General features: G+C 39.4%; 1 protein-coding gene across 6 annotated transcripts in view; it reads right to left on the bottom strand.

The window, feature by feature from the left end:
• NCOA7 (nuclear receptor coactivator 7) overlaps positions 1 to 17,360 on the bottom strand; it is an 85,753-nt gene that overhangs the window by 2,430 nt on the left and 65,963 nt on the right. For 3 of the 6 annotated variants that reach the window (XM_042880656.1, XM_042880683.1, XM_042880691.1), the window contains 7 exons: positions 16,019 to 17,085; positions 14,604 to 14,772; positions 6,241 to 6,388; positions 1,921 to 2,049; positions 1,650 to 1,802; positions 1,078 to 1,173; positions 717 to 790 (listed from right to left, as the gene is read on the bottom strand). In XM_042880656.1, the coding sequence (XP_042736590.1) occupies positions 717 to 790; positions 1,078 to 1,173; positions 1,650 to 1,802; positions 1,921 to 2,049; positions 6,241 to 6,388; positions 14,604 to 14,772; positions 16,019 to 17,085 (1,836 nt within the window). Of the gene's footprint in view, positions 1 to 716; positions 791 to 1,077; positions 1,174 to 1,649; positions 1,803 to 1,920; positions 2,050 to 4,699; positions 5,220 to 6,240; positions 6,389 to 14,603; positions 14,773 to 16,018; positions 17,086 to 17,360 lie in introns of those variants that run through there. The other 3 variants (XM_042880674.1, XM_042880665.1, XM_042880699.1) reach the window with 3 other exon arrangements.

Below are 17,360 nucleotides of genomic sequence, written 5' to 3'. Positions count from 1 at the left end.
CGCAGCAAAGCACAAGCATGAGTGCATGAGTGTGCGCATACAGTGCCTTACGTGCTTGGCTTCAGTGCCATCAGCTCCAGGTGCTGCTGGTGAGCAGCCTCCCAAACATGGCTGGAGTCCAGCTGCTGCAAAGCACAGACAGCAGGGATCTTTCCCCGCTCTAGACATGGTCCCTTCCAGTTTAGGAGGAGAGATGTTTATGCATCCCCAGTGCAAACCATGGCCAGATATTGCACGCGGCAGCCTGCTGTCAGCTTCAGTTAGTTGCACAGTCTTAGCCCCTGATTTCATATCCACTAACTTTTGAAATTGAGGACCTGATTAAGCACTATCTGTATCCTGGCTCTTCAGAGCAACAGAAAAATGACAGTTTAAAAAGCGCCATGTGAGAAACACTAGATATTGCTGGCAAAACTGCCATTACAGATTATCTTCTAGCAACAAACCTCTTCAGCAATGATCTATCCCAAACATCTGTTTTTTTCCGATCTCCCCCATCCACTAAAGATTACTTGCCCAACATCAGTTGCTATCTTTAAGTGATGGAAATTGCTCTAGGTCTGTAACAGAAATCAGATTGCTGAGATATCTGTCCTACACAGTTCACTAAAATTTTCAGCATTAGTTTTTCCTGCAACTACCGTGGTCCTTATCCTCCTTAAGAAAAAGAAAAAAGTTAGCTAGACTACTTGAAAAAGAAGCAAACATTCACTTACCCTCCACCTCCAAGCTCCAGAGAGGTCATGTCTCCATTGATGAAGTAAGTATTCTCCCCACTCCATTTGAATACCTGAGGGTGAAGAAGAACAAAGCTACGCGGACTGTGAAGATTCTAGCACTGCAGAAGCCTTTTTTGCTTAAAGAGTTCACTGAGACAAGTGATCATCTGCTTTCACCAACAGCTGGCGCATCTTTAAAATCACAGAATGCCTTAGGTTGCAGGGGACCTTAAAGATTATCTAGATCCAATCTTTCCTCCCAACTTCCCCCAAAAACGCAGTCTCTATAAAGCTTTCTCATAAATGTTTCAGAAGTGGAATCCAAAAATCTTACATGAGGAAGAGAACACCACCTTACCTTGAAATTTGGACTGAACGTGTAGAGGAATGTTTCACCAGTGCCATAGTAATGGTCACTAAACCTGAAGGGATGTGTAGCGTATGCTCCAAAAATCTGTCAGAATAAAAGGATTAAACTATTTTTGAGAACACAATAAAATTCAAGAGGAAACAAAAAACACTTTTCAAAATACTTTCTGAGCTGGTGTTTCATGTTAAAAGAACCAACAGCTGAGCAAGTATTCCCACAGATCTTTTCTGTTTTTCAACATAAAGCAAAATGGCAACAGGAATGATGACTTCAGGAGCTGCTGAGTACTAAGTACACCACCATGAAGGTGTTATTTGCAACTTCCATGGCCAATGTTAAAAGGAGTACTCATTGTAATTATGAAAATATGTAGTTTTATTTCTATTAGTGCATACGTACTTTCCTGCCTGTAAGTTTAGTTTGAGCAGTACAAAATATAAATAGAATAAAATAAATCAGCAATGTTTTATTGCGGTATGATATCACTTTGCAGTATGATTAGCACTTCCTAAAGACACGTTTATTTTCACTCCAACCCCTGCACTACAAATGCTCCTCACCTCGTTGTCCATATCCTTGATGACAAGGAGAACTGGACTGTCCAGAGATGCCGATTTGCGGTACAGAGTCTTCAGGCTAGTGCCGTGCTCCAGAGTGCTATATGCGAGCTGCCACGGGTAGCCCTGCACTCTTGCAGGCAAGCGCCGGGCAAGCTGGGCAGTGAACAGGGATAAATGGTTAGGCATTCAACCAGTTACATCACAGGTAGCAGAACACCCCACGCTTAGCAGAACTAATAAGGAAATCAGATTATTTTTTTTTCAGTCATACCTGCTCTATGTGCATATTTTCCAGAAGTGCACTGTGATGCTTTAGGACAGGTAAAGCATCATCATCATCTTCTTCTCCATAGTAACTGCAAACACTCTTCCGCCGTTTTGCTTCTTCTACAGTAATGATCTGAAGCAAGAAGACAAGTGTCAAACCTAAAGCACAGTTCCTACCCTGTCAGTTCTCTATGGCAGCAAATTCATTTAAAGCAGTATAGTCATCATCTGCCATACTGCATGAAGCAAAACCACTGTGTGGAATGGTTACATCAAAGCAAAAGCAGCCCACTAATTGGGTAATTCTCAAATGGCGAGGTTTGAGACAGCATGGACAGCACGGTCTGAACATCTTCAGACCCCCATGGTCTTCCACTACTGTTGGGTCCTTTGAAATTAAGAAACACTGATGTGAGCAGGTGACATCACGTGGTCGTTCTCAGACATGCATGGTCTTGAGTCAAAAGGTGAAAGCGCACTGACTTCTTTCCATGCCATCCCACGCACAGCTTCACTTCACGGGAATTTAAAGGAGGTAGGCACAAGCTTCTTCATTTCCCTCATGCAGTAAGGTTATATATAAATTTTTTTTATAGATAGTATCATATGCTATAATTAGTGTATTATTTTCTTAGGAGCTAACGCATAAGAATATGAAAAGGTTCAAAGCTTCACTTCTCCTCTTTTCTAAAACAATCCCCTTCTTCTGTGTGGTGTGTATGTGCGTGTGGCAGGGGGAGGTGTTCTGTTACTGATGTTTTTTTGCTTTTGTATATGCAAACTCAGAAACAATATAGCAAAACTACAAATGTAAATGAACTGAAATAGATTTTGCAGCTGTACCATGAAAGAGACGCGCCGAGTACGAATTTGAGCACTCAGTTTATGCAAGTTCTTGAAAATGCTCACTATCAGAAAAGACTAACTACTCTTTGAAAACTTCTAGTTATTCATTTTCTGAAGAATTTCTTTGGAAAATATACAATATTTTAAAAGGTGAGCCAATACTTATACTTCAAATTTAGGCTTGAATTTGAATACTTGTCAAATGAAGCATGGACTCTTCTCCAACAACTACAGGTAGGTCGCACTTCCTTTTCTGACAAAGCTGAAAACAAAGCGAGAATACAAGTTCATGTATTTAACACCCATCTATAGAAGTGCTCAGCAGCCTACAGCATGCCAAGACAGAGTATATGCTCTGAGCCACGTGCAGCCTGGGCAGGCAGAGGGAGCTAAAATGGTGCAAAAGGCTGGAGGGAAGCTGCAGACTCTTCGGTACACCTCTGGGCATCTCAGGCACAGTGCTCAGCCAGGTGAGGTGAGAGGAGGCACATTGAACACAGCAGCAGGGCTGTAGTTGTGTTTAGGGCTCTATGCCACCATGGCAAACAGGAAACAGCGGCAAGGGCGTAGAGATAGGGCTGATGAGAAAGAAAAGGGGAAAGAGGCCCAGCTACAAAAGCTGGGAAACTTTAAATCAGCATCTTTGTATGAGTTTAATGCCAAAGCAGTCTTATCTCAGAAGAGCAATCTCAAAATGTTACTGCACAGCTTCCACACACCCTCCTACAAATGCAGCTTTTGAATACACAGAATACACCGATTGAGTTTGAACAACTCCCCCAGACTTTCATAACTGCTGCTTCAACTTGCAGGAGCCATCAGCAGCCAAAAAACACCTGGATGCCCTATACACGCCTGCCCCACAGGCAAGAAATTTACTGGACAGACTCCAGGTGGAGTCCCACCACAAAGTGAAGAAGGAACTTTCCATAAAAACCAGGACTCCTGAGGAGCTCTCTGTGTGAAGGATAAAGCCCTAGTGATGCCAGTCATGCCAGCATCTCCAGTGGGAGAGGAGCAAGGCTTCTGCTGTGCTCACTGCCATCTGCCCCATGTCCATCCACAGGCACCTGGAGCAGTGCTGACAGCAGCACCCTAAGTAGGAAGCCAGGAAACTCATGTTCCAGCACCTGCAGTGGGGGGCAGGGCAAAAATCCAGCCTGCAGGATGAATGCTCTGTGCCCCTGCAAAACCAGGCAGTACAGATATTTCTGCCAGTGGTACTCAAGTGCAGCTGCATCCTGACCTTACAGCCCAGGCTCAGGGGGATCCAGAAACTGGAGGAAATTCTGTTTTAGATATTTTTTCATATGTCCAGTCTCAGTGAGGGTTTGAACTGCAAAATTAAACCAATTTAAAAAGAAATAAATGAAAAACACAAAACAACTCCCTCCTCCTCAAACTGTTAAAGGAAAATGTTCTTTATGCTTTTATCCCTGCTCTTTTTCTACCTCTTAAATGTTTTTCTTCCTACCCAGGCCATTATTATTAATATAATTTTTTTTATCCTGAATGAACATCTGCTCATCTTAAAGCAGAAGTACCTGAACTCCTATTATAAATGTTATTCTTTAGACTTTCCAGGAAGGGGGAGAGGGGAGAAGTACCAAATAAACCAACCACCAGCAGGCATCTGTAGCAAAATACAACCAAACTTGCAGACATAGGCAACTGCAGAAAAACTACTAACATTGCAGTAAACTTCAAACCCATTTTTTACAGATGACACAAAACCAAAAACAAATGAAAAGAATCAACAGCTACACAGAAACTCTATCTACAGTATTTTTCAGAGATGTCACGGGAAAGAGAAAACAAGCTACTTGAGGTGGAAATACTGTTTTAACATTCATCTGAGAACAGGGTACTTTTCACTAGCGCAGAAGTAGTGCTGTATCAGATCCATGCTGTTCAAATAGGAACACAGCTCAACATACCTTCACAAAAGGTTCCTCTTGGTCAGGTTTGGCACAGTAAAGAATCTGAATATTCAGTGGCATCTTTTGTCTTTTCATCATCTATTAAATTAATTTGTAGCATCTACTGTACTTCAGTGCTCCAGTGGCAAGAGTTCCTGCCCACAAGCGTGACAGACAGCCTCTCCCCATGACACACTTTGATAAAATTGCTTATATCCTTCTCCACAATTTCAGTTTCTGTTTCCCCAAAAGGGAGAGTGGTAGCTTCACAATAGTTCATGTCCAAATTTGGACTTTCAATGGATATTTCCTGGCAGACCTACTTTAAGTCTGTGAAGCTTTAATATATTACAAACAAAAGAGACACACCTTAAAACTATTTCCAGCTTATTCTTCTCCAAATATATATTTAAACCAAATAAAGAGAGAAGTTCTCAGTGTGGCTGGATCTTTCCCACTTCTGCTCTTTGGATCACCTGCCCTACTCCTTCATTTTGGATTTGGGAAAAATGCAAAAGCAACTGGCAAATGAAATGAAGTGTGATATAGGACTGCACTCAGCTTTGAGAAAAACAAAGACTGAAAACCTTGGGGGGGGGGCCTCCCTTATCCTGCAGTTCACAAAGCACCAGCATCATGAGACAACAAAACTTAAAAAATAAAAGCTATTGGCAATCAGGGGTAATTTTGCTACACTTCAAATGACAAGTTCCATTCCCAAGTTCTAATTCTGAACATACTTCAGTTTGAAAGTAGAAATGTTTCAAAAACAGGGCAGTAGAATTTTTTTATTTTTATTTTTTAACAAGTTTAAGACAAATGATCACAACTAAGTTACTTCCCAGTCAGGAAATTATCTATTTGTTGATTTATCACATATCACAATACAACAAGTGTTTCAGGATTCATAAATATAATTAGAAAAAAAGCACGTAAACTTATTTTCCTTAGAAACTAGTTTTGATATGCATGAGACACAGATAATAAAGACAGGAACACCAAGTAGTTAAAAGAGACTGCAAAAGTCCCTGGATGAACAAGTCTGACTATGAAACCTATCCATCTTACAACTACCATTTAAACTTCTACGTGCAACTCAGAAGTGAAGATCTGTCTGGTATGACAGTATCTCATATTAATCCATTTCAGTGAGCACATAGGAGTCTGTGCTGGTGTTCACAAGTACATGTGCTTTTGGGACAATTTATTAATAGTATATAAATACAATATAGATTTAGCAATGCTGACAACATACGGCTGTATAGCTTTGCAAAAGGCTAACATCACATTTGCCAAAATAGGTGCATAGTATGCACTGGTGGCAAATCAGAAAACTGTTTATCTGTTTGCTTGCAGTTTCTGGGAAGAAAAGAAAAAAATACTGAAAGAAGATGAGTACATTTATGTGACCACTGCAAGTCTTGGAAGAGTTCCTATGCGAAGCAGAAAGCATTATAAAAAGAAATGTAAAAATTGTCAAAAGAGCAAGTGCTGAGACTGTTAACAGTGCATGCACAATTGATACATACATATTTCACGAAGTGGCAGCAAGCACCCACCTCCCAGCTTTTAGTAGTGGGCTCACTGAAGAAGTTGTCTATCATGTCAAGCTCCTCCTTTTCTACCACAACGAAACCTTGCTCTTTGGCATCTTTCCCATATATTTCTGGTGACCACTGAACAAAAAACGTGTACAAGTGATCCACCCTGTAAACAGAAGAGTAAGAAACAACGGTTTTTCAGTGACCCATGAATATGGCAATATCATGTAGTACAGAGATTTCATATGGGGACAGAGAGGGGATAACCACGTGCACTGCATACTCGCGTACTTATACTCTTACACACAGCAGAAGCTCCTTCCACCCAATAACATGAAGTACTTCAAGGTTTCTCTGCTTTCCCTCCCTGTCATATGTTTTTTCTCCTTTTGCCATACACGCAAAGAAAGCATTATGGAAAGACTAATTGGCTTGTCTAGTCCCATACAATTCATATTAAAACCATCAACTGTTTGGTATTAGAAACATGTTTCATAGAAGTTAAATCCAAGAGAAAGGAAGAAAAAGAAAAACGCTACCATCTCATTTCAATTAGTTTGATCTTCTAAGTAAAACAGGCCATTAAGCATCACCAACAAATTCTACATGGCATTTCTTGCTGACCTCTAAAATTCACAGAGACTAATGACAAAAGAATTCTTCATCCTGTCACAGTTATGAAAAGGAGCAGTTACTGACAGCTTTGTCAATGATATCAGCAGTGTAAGTACATTTTCTTTAGAGAGATGTTGTTTGACAATATCCATAATGAACAGAGGCAAAACATTGTAATTAAATAATTTATTTAGTATATTCCTTTAATCCACATAGCTCTGAAGATTAAAATGAACATACGCAAAACCAAACAGGAATGCGTTATAGTGGACCACTGTCCAAGAAACTGAATGGACAACAGAAATCAAACCCTAATTAAAGAGGGCAGACAGACAAATAATAAATACTTAGGACACTGAATCTTTCTTCAGCTATTCACCAGAGAGATTCCTCTAGCAATTCCTTGATCAATACAAAAGAATTAAAATCCTGGTGAATCCTAGATACCTTCACTTTATACGTCGTCATGTTACTTGCACTTCCAGTATATGCAAAATTATTGTAATAAGAATAACCTTAAAATACCTGGATTTCTGCACTTTTGGATTCTGTTCATAAATATTATTCCACAGATTTTTACAATTGAGTCTATGTTTTTTGTTCTATGCTTCTACCAGTAAGAGCTACAGTCTGCTGTCAGTTGTAACTGCAGAAACTGATAGTCCTAAAATTGTTGTCTGCTCATGATAGCCACATTAATTCCTAGTTAAAGTAAAATATTTGTGGGGCTTGACTCACTTAGACCTCGTGAAATTTGGCTCCAATTTCCACTACCCTCAGAAAGTATAAAATGTTGACTTTTCTGCTTCATGTCCCGATCATGAAAAAGGGAACAAATTAGTTTTTTCTCTTCTTTGCACATTCACAAAACATTTCCAGTGTATGGCTACTAGATGACATAGTTGAATTTAAGTTTTTTGTTATCAAAAGAACTGTATCTGTGAAACATTTTAAAAGAAAACAACATGCAGTTCTACCCAGCACTACTTTCTATGGCATCAACAGCCTCCTGTTGCCACAAATAAGCAACAAAGCTAACATCAATATAAAAAGTTAAAAGTTCAGCTGTTGTTCATAACTCTGCAGCAAGAGAGAGGGATCAAGGTAGTAATGCACAATGAATCAGCCTTCAGGATTACGCTAGCCAGTAATTGCTGGAAGAGGCTAAAGAGGGTCACACTCCACAGCGTTAAGGGTTCCCCCTTTTTTGTGAGAAGCCATGTGACTGCTTACAAGCTTGCATCGATCTAAAACTTGTGAACTGTGGAACATATTTCTGAAAGTTGCCTCATCTAATTTTAGATAAGATCTTTTCCTGTAATTGCATTTTTCCCACATCAGTAGCTCACACAGCATGCCCCATTACTCTCAGCTTGCTTCACTGATGCTTCAGAAAGAGCAGTATGATAATCTTCTCACTAACTAATTTGAGTTTTAATTGGAAGAGACTTTTAGCTCAAGCACTGTGTATTTTATGTACAGTAGCCTAGTCTAAAGCTAACCTACTTAATTCCTACAAATCCCTACATAAGAACAATAAAACTAGAAGCTGCTGTTATCTGGCCAAGACCAATCTGAAAGTACTTTCATGTAGATGGGCAGAGGAGAGCAGTATGGTCTTTATCTCAGAAACACAGAACAAATTTAAGTCATAAGGCACCACTGGAGAACATCTCATCTACCTTTTGCTCAAAGTAGAGCTAATTCCCAAGTTTGTGCAGACTGCTCATCTGCAGTGTTGAAAATCTCCAACAGATTCCACAGCCTCTCTGTGCAATTTCTTCCACATACAAACAATGCCGTGTATTTTTTTTTCCCCTCTTGCATCTAATCAGAATTTCCCCCGATGCATGCAGCATGTCATCTGCAAAGGGTTTGGATAAATCTTTTAAAAAAGAGAATAATGACTTTCAAACTGCTTACCATGTTCTTCCATTATGCGGGCCAGCAAGAAGTAAAGCACTCATTACCTCAAAGAAGATACTGGCTGATTTATGTTGAGTTTGTTCTCAATTTCTTCATCTCCTTTTCTGTAGAACCACTCCCCAGGTCATCTGTCCCCATATTCCCAGAGAGGCTGTTCTACCCGCCGCATACAACCTTGCATTTGAACTTCCAGACATTTCTATCAGCCCACTGCACCTGCTTGTTGAAGTCCCTCTGTACAGCAGCTCTGCTCTCCAATGTACGAACACTGCCCAGGTTTGGTGTCACCCTCCAAAGTGATAAGGACGTATTCTATCCCCTCGTCTTCATCAAGGATGCAGACATTAAATGGGATTAATTGCTAAGGAATACCACTCATACTTGATTACCACTTAGATTAGCTATAAACTCTGAATAGAACAGTCCAATTTTTCACCTATCTTGTTTTCTATCTAGAACTATCTGTCTAGACTTCTTTTCTCTAGTTTAATCGTAACGATACTATAGGAGGCTGTAGTGAAACCCTTACTGAGGGCATGGTTAACAACACCTCTTGTTATCTCTTCGTTCACAAAGCTTAATGTCTCAACACAGAAAAGCTACATGGTTTGTCTTTGGCAAATTTATAACAGCTGTTTCTGATCACTTCTTGACCTCCACATGCCTGGAAATGGCTTCCATCAGGACTTGCATTATAATGGCCCCAGGGGCTGAAATGAAGCCAACTGGCCCACGCTCTCAGAGATTCTTCTTGATTTTTATGAAGATAGTTGCAGTAATTATCTTTCCAGTTATTAGGGATCTTTCCCAATTATCATTACCTTTCAAAGGAAGACAGAAAGCAGCCTTGCAATAACATCAACCAGCTGCCTCAGTATACTCAAGAGTATTTCCTGTCAGGCCCCATCGTCCTGTATAAGCTCAGTTTCTTTAAGTAATCTATAAATAAGTTTTCCTCCGCATGGGCAAATGCTAAGTAAATCCAGACACTCCAGATTTAAGAAGCAACAACATGAAATACACTGCAGAAGTGAGGTAATTCTGAAAGGGGATGCAGAGCATCCTTCTCTGTTCATAACATGACATTACGGCCAAAAAGAACTGAAAACAATTTTTAGATTGAAATATCATTGCTTGAGAAACTCTCTTACAGCCAACCTGACAGCTGCAAAAGAATGTATCCCCAGATGTCAGTAGCTGTTTTGGTGATCGCATGCTTATGATTGCATCATGTACTAATAGAAAAAAAATAAAAAAATAAAAAAAAATAAAGCAAACTATTTGGAAAGGACCAACAGCTGTAACCTGAAGTTAATAATTAAAAAAAAAAAAAATGCCTGGAAATCAAATAAAAAATGAAAAATGAAACCCCAATTAAAGAAAGGGAGGAAAAATTGGGAAAAAACACCCTTGGCTGCATGTAAGTTAAAAGGAAACTGAATAATCTTACAAATATATTCGTGGTATTGAATACATATAGGAACAAATGTAAAACAAAAAGTTTACAGTGAAGAATATGAACTCAGTAGAAAACTCATTTTAGTGATCAGAACAGCAAATCTAGAAGTATTAGAGATTTTTAAGTGCTTCATGAAGAAGCCTGATTCCTAAAAATTGTATTGGCCATACTCTTAATAAGAGTAATGCATTAAAGTACCAGTAGTCATTTGAAAGAGGAAAATACAACTGCTATCTGAAAGTTTTCAATAATGGTGATAATGAAATACTTCATGTTTGTATAGCAGCTAAGAACTATATTAAAGAGAAGATATCTCAGTGAGTTGGTTTTAAGTTATCCCTACACATGTAGTCTATGTCTAAAAGCTTTAAGAGCTGGGAAATAAGTCTGAGTAGGTAATGACAACTTCAGTAAAACCTAAAATACTGGGGCAGCTCTAAAGACTGGGATAAAACTAGCATTGAGTGAATAAAAATGTACAAGAACACTGGTAGTGAAATGTTATTGCTATGTCCTCAATATAATGGAATAGCTGAAATATCCCTTCATTAATCAGAATGGGAATCTCACAACTAAACAGTTTAGATGAGATCCTTGTTTTGGTGACAGGGATTAGACAGGGAGCACTACTGTATGCTTAGGCATTCATAAGATTTCCAATATAACAAAAAGACAATAATCTATAAAAATCAAGGAGGCAGGAAGCAAAGACAAAAAATGAGTTTTTAAAAAATGAAATGAGGCTCAAACCCTACAAAGGCAAGGTCTTGCACCTGGGTTGTTGCAACTCACACTATCAATACAAGCTGGAAGACGAAAGGATTGAGTGCAGCCCTGCTGAAAAGATCTGAGGGTACTTGTGGAGGGGAAGCTGAACAAGAGCCAGCAATGTACCCTTGCAGCCCACAAAGCCAACCACATCGTGGGCTGCACCAAAACAAGTGTGGCCAGCAGGTTTGAGGGAGGTGATCCCGCTCCTCTACTCTGCTCTGGTGAGGCCTCACCTGGAGTACTGCATCCAGATGTGGAGTCCTCAGTACAGGAGAGACACAGATCTGTTGGAGTGCGTCCAGAGGAGGACCACAAAAATGATCCAAGAGATGGAATATCTCTCCTGCAAGGACAAGCTGAGAGAGCTGGGGCTTCTCAGCCTGGAGAAGAGAAGGTTTTGGGGAGACCCAACAGCTGCCTTTCAGTATTTAAAGGGAGGCTGTGAGAAAGAAGGGGACAGACTCTTTAGCAGAGTCTGTGGTGACAGGACAAGGGGAAATGGCTTCAAGCTTAAAGAGGATAGATTTAGGATGAATATTAGGAAGACTTTCTTTTTCCACCCCCAGTAAGGGTCATGAGATGCTGGAACAGGCTGCCCAGAGATGTGGTGGGATAACCCACCCCTGGAGGCATTAAAGATCTGGGACTGAGCACCCTGATCTAGCTATAGCTGTCCTTGTTCATTGCAGGGGAGCTGGACTAGATGATCTTTAAGGGTCCCTTCCAACTCAAACGATTCTAATAAGATTTAAAAGACTTACTACTTGCCTGAGGAGCTTTACAATGCTAAAATGAGGAAATCATTTGTTAGGATGCAAGTCTGTAAAGGAAGAAATTCCATGTAGCTATCGTTGTCCCAGCACAATACATCTTCCTTTGGAAGAGCTTGAGGAAATCTCTGAGTTACCAAATTACTCACCTGCCACTGCTGCTCAAAATCTAGTAAGCTAGAAAAATCTACATGCCATTTAAATACCCATTTAAATAAACCATAAGAGCACACACTTACCCTCTAACACCATAAGCTACACCCATTGCAAGACTTCTCAGCAAAAGAATCGATCTCCTCATTACTGTCCAAAAGCACAAGTGAGTGCCTCCCTGCTCAGGGGAACAGTTAATGTGATGAGAAGCTGCCTGAGTCTAGGTAATCTTTATGTAAGGCAACCAGAGATTTCCATCTCCCACATTACGTGCTAAGGCAAATGACTCTGTGATTAAGCAAAGCTGCAGGGAGTAGTCCTAGAGTCACTGATAAATGCAGCAATGTTGCTCAGGGTCATGAGTGACACTGGACTGTTCTCAGTGCCCTGTGAAGCCATATATCAGAGTAGAACTAGAACAGCAAGCAAAAGAAAAACAAGATTTAAGATTTTCTAATACCTTTTATAAAGGATACCAGCTTAACATTTTTCTGTGTATTAATGTTTCGGGAAGTTGTCATAAAACACAAAGAAAAGCAAACCGACACAATTACCTTGTGTGTCCCTCACCCTCTACCACACAGCTTTATCATAAGCCTGCCAAGGACATGAAAGCCACAGACTGTTTACACAAGGAGCAGCAACTCTGCTGGGAACAGCAGATTATGGAGCTCAGGGTGAAAATAGAGCCATTTTCACAACTGATTACAGAAGCCATTTTAACAGCAAACAGTAAGAGGTCATAGAAAAACACAATAAAATGAAAATCAGAAGATTTAACTTAAGCAGTGGATACTGATATGCACACTGATTTCTTCACAATCTCTTTTTTTTTTTTTTTTTTAAATTCCTACAAAATACGAAGACACTGCACAAGCTACAGCAACCATAGTAAACAGAAAATGTTTTATTTATGTTGCTTCAAGGCCAGTAAGACAAGAAAGGAATTTTGTGATACTTTCATACACAACTATCTCTGCATACAGAATTGTATTTAATTTATTATGTTATTTTGATATATTGTATCAAAAATACATTGCAGATCTGTCCCAAGTGATCTATTCTTCATGATTCTCTCAAGATGCAACACCAAGTACACACTATGTAATACTAGCACAAGCCGTGCCATGAGTGAACAGGAAGCCCTATTTTGCTTTAGGATGCATCTGAGACTTTAAAGAAAACACGAACTTGTTAAGCAAACGTATCTCCTGCATTAAAATGATGGAGTGAATCTTAATTTTTGTCCTAAGTTCAGTGCAACCTTTTAAGCACCAATGTGGTGCTAAAACAGTCATGTGTAAAAAGCACAAGAATGACTCAATGCTTTCACCATTAATTTTGCAGATCCAAGCAGCAGGTTTGACAGTAAAGATTTGTCTTTTCAGCCAACATGGACAAATACTGCAACAGCTCACTCCAGAAATGACTTTAACTGTTCTGAAGACTGATGTATAAACCAATTATCAATGTTTACATATGAATTAGATCCCCTCAATAACCTGAAAATTTCTGCTTATAAAATGACAAATAGAGATGCCATTTTCAAAGTGTGTGTTAAGAAGTTTAAGATTTAGCTTTTACAGAGGATAAAACATTACATTAGTCCAGCTTTCAACATTAGACAAACTATCTCCAAAGCAATAACTGACCTTGTATTATATTACAGCACCCCTTCAACTCCTTGAAGTAGTTACAATCCAAACTAGAATTTTCTAAACCCACACATCTGAAATCCCTAATGAGCTGAGTACCAGCAGATAGCAAGCAAGCCCAAAGCTACCTTCAACAACACTCCTGAGGGCCAGATTCCAGGCTGGATTAAACCTCTCCCCCTTCTCCCTGTATCAGCAAGTTCCACACTACTGGTCTGCTTAAAACACTCATTTCTAATGTATATGAAATAAACACTTAAATTAATATACATTCTACAAATCTGAAAATATTCAGAAAAATTATTTAAAAAGAAAAATTGACTGCATATCACAATTCTGATTCTTTCTTCCTAGCATCTAATTCACCAGAAGTGTGATCACTGATTTTCCTCTGTTGGTTCAGCAGACCCGAGAGCTGTTCTGTCTTCCTTCTAGCTAGAGGAAAACTAGCAATTTGATTCCCCATAGTCAAGGAAAAATGATCTATATGGAAGATCACAGGCCTTAACTTCTTTTTTCCCTACAGTACTACTTGTTTTACATAAGCGCACATGGAGCACACAAGGGCACTTAGTCACAAAAAGATGCTTTATTTTATGCCTCTGAAGGTAGAAACAGTCACACCCATTTAGTTAGAGTGGAAAAAGAGAGAAACTTCTATGTCCTTCGCTGACATGAAGTACCTATTTTTAACACTGGCACTTCAGTGCATTCCTTGACCCCTGCAAGTGCTCCACTGCTCTCCATTTCCTCCAAAACCCAGATGATCCCCAGGTGCTTTTATCATGAGCACGTATACTGCTACCCTTTCCAACCTTCACATGGCACTCGATGCCCTCTTTCTCACTGGGAACACATTCCTTTATATCTCTGGCATGCAATAAAATGAGGATACCTCCCTCCCCATTTCAGAATTCTTGCTGCATTTTATACCGTAGACCACAAAGGGAAAGTCAAATTCAACTCCAGAAAGCATTACACCTTTAAAAATTAAGATGCAGATGTGTTTTCACACTACATGCTGCAGCTTACCTTTCCCGGGGAACAGCAAACCAGTACTCTGGTTGCTTTATCTTTTTACTGTACTGTTGAGACACGGTGGTGCTCTGAGACACAAAAGACTTTCTCATGGGTTTGCCTACTTTAATGCACAGAAACATTGGAGGAGTCTTGCTTTTCTCCTCTTTTGAAGGAAGCATATCTGAACAAGAGACAGAAGAGATGAGCTGTTTACAAGACAGTACAACTACTACAGTTGATAAAATATCGGCACAGAGATCGATAACCTTGTACAAAAGAAGACTACAAATTATCATGCATTGAATTAAACCCAATGTGTCATTTAATAGCCAAACTGCTTTAATAAATCCCTGCTCATTCTAAAGTGTGGTTATTTATTTCCATTTTCTCAGGACCGTATCCTCCTCAGTTGTAGAGCTGAGTACAGAAGCACTGTAAATTAAATCATTGAGATGACTGGACTGGGTATAAACTGTGACACGAAGCAAGGAAGGGGGGACAGTGGAAGAGAAGACCTTGACTACCTCTGTCACCATAGACAGCCCAACAAACCTCACCACAGGCAAAGGGTAATGCAGTTGCTGGCTTGTCTCTGGCTAGATCCCTCATTTCTATCCCAGTGTTTGAATGAGTCCAGGAAACCAATCCCACCAGAGTGTAACTTCACACACACACCAAGCCCAATCAGATCTTCAGCCATAATGGTCAGATAGCCATATCAAAATCTTTTGTCTGCGTGGGACAGGTAAAGTGTAATAGTTGCTTAAATTCCTTAAATTGCCTATTTGACAAAATAAAAAAAAGTTGTTTATTTAATGATAACCTCAACCACTCTGACATTGTTACAGCCATTTTAGGAATATACATACAGCCATCTTCTGTTGTTTTTTGGTGATAAGAACAATCACCAAGTACAACTGCTAAGACACAGGGAAAAGAAAAATTATTTTAAGAGCAACTGTTTTTAAAATAAAGACTTCCACTTGAATTGTCCTCCGCTATCTCATACAAATCAAGGAATTATGCACATTAGCTCATTAAACTAAAACTCTGGGATGGCCTCATGCTCAGATGACCTGAGTAGAAGTAGAAATAGCAATCTGTTAACATGCTACTTAAAGTAAGATTTCATTTTGTTTCTCAAATTTTATTCACAATAAGTTAGCCAATAATTAAAACAAAAGGATCAGTAAGACAGTAATTGCTGAATATGGAACAAGCACCTTATTAAACTAGAAACTTAGTGAACCTGAAGGTACATTTTTTCTTCTAAATATCAATCAAAATTATAATATACAACAGTAAAAAAAAGAGACCAAGCATTATATATACAAAGAGGAAATTCAGAGCAGAAGCATATCAATGCAAAGGTTACCGTCATAATGCTGTCCAAGTCTCAGAGGAAACAAGGATAACCAGAGACCTACCTTCAATTGGCACTTGAATTTTCTGCAGCAGCCACAGTCTGACCTCTGATTGATTGTCTAACTGTGTTTCTTGACAGGTCTTGTCTATAGCTGGTACTAATGAAGAGTCCAGAGACTCTTTGAGATCCTTTTCCTCTGCTGCTGCTGCGCTGCCTTCTAATGAAGGTGCTTTCCTTCCAACACAGCAGGAATCAAGCTCCATACTTTTAACTGTATGGACTTCGTCAGCTTGGGACTTGGAACAGCTAAGTGTAAGGTCTATACCAATTGCTTTATTGTTTTCACCTTTCTGGATTTCAGCCTTGTGCAAGTCTTCAGATGACTGAGACCCACTCCCATCTTTATTGAGATAAAATTCTATAAGTTTATCTTTCTCTAGCTCTTTCTTAGTGTCCAATGCAGTCTCCACCTTACCTGTTGGGGAACTGACACATTTGTTTACTTCTGGAATAACATCTTGTTTTTCACATAGCTCTAAGTCTAAATCAGCTTTAGGTTCAACACTGTCCTTTTTTTCCAAGGAATCAACTGTGAAGTGCTCCTGGACTTCTGTAGTGGGTTTGGTTACCTGCTGCTTCGTTCTCCCCAACTCCCTGGGGTCAGCCAACAAGCCTTCCATTAATGAGATTTTCCTGTCCAACCCTCTATCCACAGGAGATGGCACCTTTTCCAGATCAATGAAATCATCCCCTCTTCCTCCTGAAAAGGAGTCCTCTTTGGTTCTGATGTCTGTAACATTTTTTTCTTCAGAAAGCTCTTTGACATGTGGATCTGCAGCAAACTTTTCCAAATGTTCAGTGGCAGTGATATTATTATAAGATTCCAGTGACTTTGATTTAATTGAGCCCATACTCTCAGATGACTGAAGAACTTCAAAATCAGCAGACTTTTCTTTATCTGAAGGATTTATCTGTTTGGCACCTGGAACATTGGGTGAATCACCATTCTGTTGCCTCTTTTCCTTGCTAAGGGACTTGAATTTGCTGAAAGGATTGATATCTTTCTCAGAGGAAAGGTCTTCCCATTCTCCTGGCCTGTACAGAGGACAAAGATCCTTTGGTATGTCACTGCCAGGTAAAATGATGGATGTACATAGGATGTTAAAAGAATAATGGAAACAGAAAAAAAAAAGAAAAAATGAAAAAAAAATGAATATATCAACTTAAGTTTTGAAACTCAACTAAAAATTACTTTCTCCAAAATAAACATACACCAGTAGAAATGAATGAGTTTAAAGAAAAAAAAATGTGGAAAGGAAAATACCAAACTAAAATGAGAAGAACACTTTGCAGACTATGTGACATAGGTGAAGAAATGGCACACATACTAAAAATGTACAAGT

Source organism: Lagopus leucura, unplaced genomic scaffold (assembly GCF_019238085.1).
Source record: "Lagopus leucura isolate 7727_CA_CO unplaced genomic scaffold, USGS_WTPT01 Super-Scaffold_73, whole genome shotgun sequence".
Classification (NCBI taxonomy): domain Eukaryota; kingdom Metazoa; phylum Chordata; class Aves; order Galliformes; family Phasianidae; genus Lagopus; species Lagopus leucura.
This window is presented reverse-complemented; position numbering and strand designations above follow the sequence as displayed.